The sequence below is a fragment of the Triticum dicoccoides genome, chromosome 7B (assembly GCF_002162155.2).
Source record: "Triticum dicoccoides isolate Atlit2015 ecotype Zavitan chromosome 7B, WEW_v2.0, whole genome shotgun sequence".
NCBI classification, from domain to species: Eukaryota; Viridiplantae; Streptophyta; class Magnoliopsida; order Poales; family Poaceae; genus Triticum; species Triticum dicoccoides.
The window spans coordinates 565,844,862-565,850,636 of record NC_041393.1 but is presented as its reverse complement, the minus strand read 5'-3'; the positions used below and the strand labels follow the sequence as shown (position 1 = coordinate 565,850,636).

At 49.9% G+C, this 5,775-nt stretch overlaps 2 protein-coding genes across 3 annotated transcripts; one reads left to right on the top strand and one right to left on the bottom strand.

Annotated features, from left to right (window-relative positions):
* The first annotated feature begins 125 nt into the window (after positions 1-125).
* Positions 126-1,515, top strand: LOC119336482 (protein METHYLENE BLUE SENSITIVITY 1-like). Its single transcript, XM_037608530.1, has 2 exons — positions 126-613; positions 1,265-1,515. The coding sequence occupies exons 1-2, from the start codon at positions 273-275 to the stop codon at positions 1,278-1,280; spliced, it is 357 nt and encodes a 118-aa protein (XP_037464427.1). The 5' UTR covers positions 126-272; the 3' UTR covers positions 1,281-1,515.
* Positions 1,516-2,290: 775 nt separating this feature from the next.
* On the bottom strand, positions 2,291-5,280 carry LOC119337505 (WAT1-related protein At3g45870-like). Of its 2 annotated transcripts, none has more exons than XM_037609670.1 (8): positions 4,874-5,280; positions 4,713-4,775; positions 4,472-4,588; positions 4,050-4,335; positions 3,795-3,950; positions 3,519-3,670; positions 2,771-3,218; positions 2,291-2,649 (listed from the first exon to the last, which is right to left on the bottom strand). In XM_037609670.1, the coding sequence occupies exons 1-7, from the start codon at positions 5,128-5,130 to the stop codon at positions 3,050-3,052; spliced, it is 1,200 nt and encodes a 399-aa protein (XP_037465567.1). In that variant the 5' UTR covers positions 5,131-5,280; the 3' UTR covers positions 2,291-2,649; positions 2,771-3,049. The 2 variants fall into 2 exon arrangements, with proteins under 2 accessions (XP_037465567.1, XP_037465566.1); XM_037609669.1 differs by having other exon boundaries at positions 2,291-2,652; positions 4,874-5,255.
* Positions 5,281-5,775: the final 495 nt, after the last annotated feature.

The window sequence follows — 5,775 nt, the reverse complement described above, 5'->3', positions numbered from 1 at the left end:
CTTCCATCCAACCAACATATGTTTCTTCCAAAAGGAATCCTACAATCATCATCAGGGCCGCTGGCTCCAGATCGGACGGCGGAGCGAGCACAGCCGCGCCCCAGGGGGCCTAATAATTGGCGCCCCCCATCCGCCCCCGAGCCGCCCCCAACCCCCGTCCCGTCAAACGCAAAGAAGACAAGCGCAACAAGTAGGGTTAGGAGAGGAGGAGTCGGCGGCGGCGGCGGAAAGCGAGAGCGGGTCGTCGGAAGGAACCGCCCTCGTCGTCGGAGATGACGGGCAAGGCGAAGCCGAAGAAGCACACGGCCAAGGAGATCGCGGCGAAGATCGACGCGGCGACGACCAACCGCGGCGGGGGCAAGGCCGGGCAGAAGGACCGGCTCGGGCAGGAGAAGGGCGGCCACGCCAAGATGGAGTGCCCGCTCTGCAAGGTGACGGCCCCGGACGTCAAGTCGATGCAGATCCACCACGAGGCGCGCCACCCCAAGCTCCCCTTCGACCCGGACAAGATCAACAACCTGCACGGCTCCACCGCCGCCGCGCCCGCCGCGGCGGCCGTCGCGTCCACCTCCAAGCCCAAGCCCGGCATCCGCGGCAGCCTCAAGAAGACGGGGTAATCTAAACCCCCCTACCCTACCTTGCATCCAAACCCCCCTATGGTCGTCCGATCTGCGGTGGTCGTCGCCTGCATCTGCTGTCTTAGTTTACTACTGCCGCTGATGCTGCCGTTGCTGCTGCTCTAAATTATTGCCGCTGTTGCTGCTGCCGATGCGTGTGGTGTGTCGTGTGATAGATGCGTGATTTCTTTTCCCTGTATACTTGAGGCCGTGTGGCCTCGTCGCCATGTTTAATTACCTGTCGCTACTCTAAGATGCTGGCAAATTGTTTGCTGATATTAATGTCTAGTGGCGCTCGAGCGATCTGAAAAGATCTGCTGTCGAGCCAGTTCCTCCAATTGGCTGCTAAAGTGCATGAATCGGGGATTTGCGCTTGTGTTAGTGTCCTCGGTGCGCCGTGAGAAGTATTGATTTAGTTGTCCCTTTTTTAGCAAGGGAACAACATCGTTTCCATACACAAATCCATGCTTTAGAATGCTCAACTCTCCTTTTTTCTTCGTGCCATGCGGTTCCTTATGCCATGTTCATTATGCATCATCGATCGATCGGTCAGAATTGGTCTCCTGGGAGTATGGTTGATACTCCTGGTGGTATCACTGGCAGCCTAGCTGCTCTCAGTTTGATGATGAATGAATCTGCCATTGCAGCGATGAACAGAAATGAGGCCTCCACAGCTTCAAGCGCCTCTTCTAAGTCTCTGTTTGCCGTCGCAATGGATTGTTATGACTACTGTCTTGTTTGGTCGGTCGTTTTAAGATATTTGGTTGTCTTGTAATCGGATATATTATGTGCTCCAGAACATCTGGGATGAGCTAAACTGAGCCTAAATAACTGGTTGCTGTCAATTTGCTTGGTACCTAGAAGGGTGGCAACTGATGTTGTGGGATAAACACCTTAACTAATCGCTGCCCTTTATAACAATGATGAATAGTCTAGTGTTGTCGATAAACACCTTAGTTATTGCATTGCCCACTGAAGAGGCATTGCAATGATGTGATATTATGATATGCTTGATACCGAATCCTTGATGCTTCAAGCAATGGTGAGAAGTACTTTTCTACCATTCTGAAATTATGTCAGCCATGAAACTAGGGCCTAGTAAGAACTGGGCCTAGTACTCTCTCCGAACCTAAATGTAAGTCTACAAGCTGTAGACCACATGCCGAATGTAGAATGTAGTCTTTATAGTGGAATCTCTAAAAGGACTTGTATTTAGGAAAGTAAATTGTTACCTCGAGGTCGTAGGTCCATTCACTGGTGTGACTTCTCTTCTCTAAACCTGGTTTTGGCTTTTTAAAGCGAGACAACATTCTGTGTTACCCTCACTTATGTTTTGCAATAGTGCTGCTTAACTGGAATCTGCACGCCGGAATTCCCTTTGGAATAACCAGTGTTGCTTAAGGGTTATGTTTGGAGCGCATCAATATTGTAGGAATTGTGTAAATGGGATTGCTTATGCATTGGGTAGCTGAAAACATTTTACGTTCCAGTCGACTTTGGCTTCCAATGGCTGCGTTTTTTTCTTCCTCGCCATGCCGCCGCTTCCTCCCTCACACACTACGAGCTGTGCTGTCCCTTGTGGCGAGCCCTTGCTGATGGCACCACAACCTGTCGCCAGAAAATGTAGGAAAAATAACATGGCCAAGTACTACATCCGTTCGGTTCACAGTATATGGAAGAACAAATACTAAATTTGTCTATATACATACAAATCAGGAAAAAGTTAGAACATCTCATAATAGTGAGCGAAGGGAGTAAAACATAAGCAGTTGGGCGACACAAGATGGCTTTCTAACCGTGTCAACAATTTACATCGCAAGAGGCACAACAGTGGAAGGCAGATACAACAGAAGCAAAGTAAGAACACTCCAGCGGCCTGATGTGCCAAAGAATTTGGAGCTCCTACTTTGATTTTTCCAGCTCCAGACATAATTGCTTTGCAAGTATGGCACGATGAAAATTGGAAATCATCACAGAAGAACAGTTTGTCTTATACTGTATTGCAGAGTCGGTGCCCTGGCAGTAACGGAAGCTGCTGACGCAAAAGATAAAATGCAAGTTAACAACAGCAATCATGGCAACCATATGCCAATTAAGCAATTACAATGATAGCTAACGAACTATTAACAAGTTGGGTTCGATGAAGTAATTACCTTTGATCACTGAAGCTGTTCCTTGACCCATGAAGACAACTGCTGAAACTGAACTATCATCGCACATCGTTAGCCAGTGCCACTAGCATCTAGGAAAACGATAATTGCGACACATTTCGATTCCAGCTTATGTTGAGGGTATTTGGGTATGAGCCTTAATGATGTAACCTAATCCAATGGTAGAGAAGGTAACTACAAGCTTTCTGATACTAATATACAACGTAATTCTGCTGATGCTGCTGTTCTGAAAAAAAAAACACAGTGGACTCTCGTCGAGTCTCAGGGATCGATTGAGCTGGAATTTTCCTGTCTCTTGGGAGCTGGCGCATCCTCCACCTCCACAAGAAGAGGATTCAGATAACCAGACATCAGTATTCTCTGCGCCTCATTGTAACGGGCCCAAGTAACCAGGTATAGACCAGCAATGATGAAGACTCCTCCAATGAGGCTGCAAGTAGTTCACAAGGTGGGTATTTAGTTCTGCATAAATTCGTGGGAATTCTATAGCCCATAAGTGAGGCAAACTAATAAAAAAAAAGTCAAATTTCAGTAACGGTATCCATGGAAAACAACACCAGTTTACGCCAAGCACCATTGCCATTATGTCATACCATTTTGCTTGAAAGAGCACCAAGCTCAACCGATAAACACAATGCAAAATGACCAATTCGAATGACCCGAAACTTGACGACTCATGATGTGACAATGTTCAAATAACACATAGGGTAGAGTGTTGGTTGGTCCATACCTTCCTAGATAGATTGGGGTACCAAGAAAAAGAGTTGAGAGGATGGTAGAGCATGCTGGTTGGAGCGGATTGTAGAGGGCGACCAGAGAAGGTCCGAGAATTTTATTCGCCCAAGTCATGATTGCGTAGTTGAGACAAGACGCAACAACTCCCTGTTGGTTGCAAGCAAGAAATGTGGTTAGAACAAGCTCGGAGAGGTTAGCACATCATAGCATGGTCATACAAGTTCTATTGTAATCCTAAAGGGCGGCCATAGATTATTATTCAGATACTCACAGCATATAGAACGGCTATGATTTCTGTCCCTGTCAGTGCCCACTCATGGAGCCCGTTGGTTGCAAATACCCCAGTCAACACCATGAATATGGTGGCAAATGAGTAAGAATAGGCTGTCAAGGATAAGCTCGCAGGATATTTTACTAACACCGGGGCCTGGAAACAGTCACAGCAGAAAAGGACACAAATTCAGATGTAATTCTCATTAAGAGCAAAAAACTATCATGAAGCTGAAAACAACCCAATCTGCATCACCTGTATGACAAGATAAGCTCCCATGAGGAAGCAGTTGCCTAAGAGGCACAGGACACCGAGGTTCCAGGTTCCAAAATTGAACTGGAGCGTGGTTGGCGTCAGCCACTGAGCAGGATAGGAACTGCCACTCCATGACGCGCCGGCGCCAGACAGCGCATTGGCATCTCCGAGGCCGATCAGGGAGGGGCCTCGGTAGAAGACCATGAGGACGGCGCCGAAGACGCACACGGCCGTGCCGACGACCTTGAAGACGCCGTCTCTGGTGAAGACGTTGATCACTTCGACGCTGGAACAAGATCATTTTGGTAATTCTGTTACGGTTCGGTTCAGCATCTGGTCAGAATCCAGAAATGCATTGACATTTCGTAGTTCGTTACGGTTCAGGTTGGCATTTGCATCCAAGGGTCAGGTTGATTGCTCACCCGACGATTGCGGCCAGGAGGAAGGTGAAGACGGGTATGGCGGGCTGGAACGCGGCGGCGTAGGAGGCGTTGGTGAAGCCGAGGCCGAGCAGGAAGAGGAGCTGGTTACCGAAGATCCTGCACGCCGCCAGAATGTGATGAGTTAGTCGATGGAAGACAGCACGAGACTGAAGAGAGTTATTGTTGCTCGCCCCATCAGGCAGCAGCAGCAGCAGCAGCAGTAGCAGCAGAGGAGAGTTACCCGGTGAACCCAAGGAGCGCGAAGGAGCCGAGCAGCTGCGGGGTGACGGGGCGCCGCACCCTCCTGCGGAAATTCAGAATCCGCACCCGAATAGTATCTAGTCAAATTCGATGTCAATTGGTCCAGATCAGAGCAGCCATGGGGGATGGTACGGTGCGTACCTCTCTCGGAAGTAGGCGGCGGGGGCGAGGAGGGCGAGCGCGACGAGGTCGCGGTAGACGCAGAAGACGATCTGGTTCATGCCGACGTTCAGGACGGACTTGGTGAGGACGTGGTAGCCGCCGTAGGCGAGCTGCGTGAAGGCCATGGCCGCGTGCGCCCGCCACGCCTTGTCCTCCCACAGCCGCAGCCTGTCGCGGCCGCTCATCCCCCACATCGACGACGACCACCGCTGCAGCATCGTCGGCTCCGTCCCCATCCCTTCTCTCTCTGACTCCCTCTCGCGCCGGCCGCTGGGCACTACTCCAGCCTTGCTGGGCTCCGACGAGGCTCCGACTAGGAGAAGCGAATCTCCAGATTTTTCGCCTGCGTGCCGTCGTGGCGGATTTATTGGGGGGAGGTATGCGGCAGGTGGCTGCTGGCTCCACGCACGCAACCTGCCTCTGCAGCAGGCAGTACGGTCGCTGCCATGGTAGCGTGAGCTGTTCCATTTGTTTTATTTTTTAGAAGAAGTTCCATTTGTTTTGGGGAATGACTGAACGAAATCTTTGGGCCGGGCAGCATATTCCATCCACGCACGCAACTACGCACCCACCGTGTACTATTCGGAGTGAGACCTCAACGGAGCTGTACGCCGTGTTTGGTTGAGCTGCTGATTCTTGAAAAGAGAGTGAGACCTCAACGGAGCTACACGGCTGTTTTTAGTTGAGCTGTAGATTCTTCAAAAGCTGTTGTGGAAAAGAAGCTGTGGAGAAGCTGGAGGCTGTTTGGTTAAAACAACCGTGAAACTGTAGATTTGGTTGTGAATTGTCTGTAATGTCCGTGGGCATGAGTGAATATGTTCATATGCAAATTGACCGTAATGCAGTGATCTTACTAACAAAATTGTTCATGCTATTAATAT

Excerpts from the sequence above, each read along its gene's own strand:
- LOC119336482 (XM_037608530.1), top strand. The coding sequence starts at position 273 with ATGACGGGCAAGGCGAAGCCGAAGAAGCACACGGCCAAGGAGATCGCG.
- LOC119337505 (XM_037609670.1), bottom strand. The coding sequence starts at position 5,130 with ATGGGGACGGAGCCGACGATGCTGCAGCGGTGGTCGTCGTCGATGTGG. Across the intron at positions 4,776-4,873 it reads GCCGCCTACTTCCGAGAGAG|GAGGGTGCGGCGCCCCGTCA; the intron begins GTACGCACCGTA and ends GAATTTCCGCAG. Across the intron at positions 4,336-4,471 it reads CTCCTGGCCGCAATCGTCGG|CGTCGAAGTGATCAACGTCT; the intron begins GTGAGCAATCAA and ends ATCTTGTTCCAG.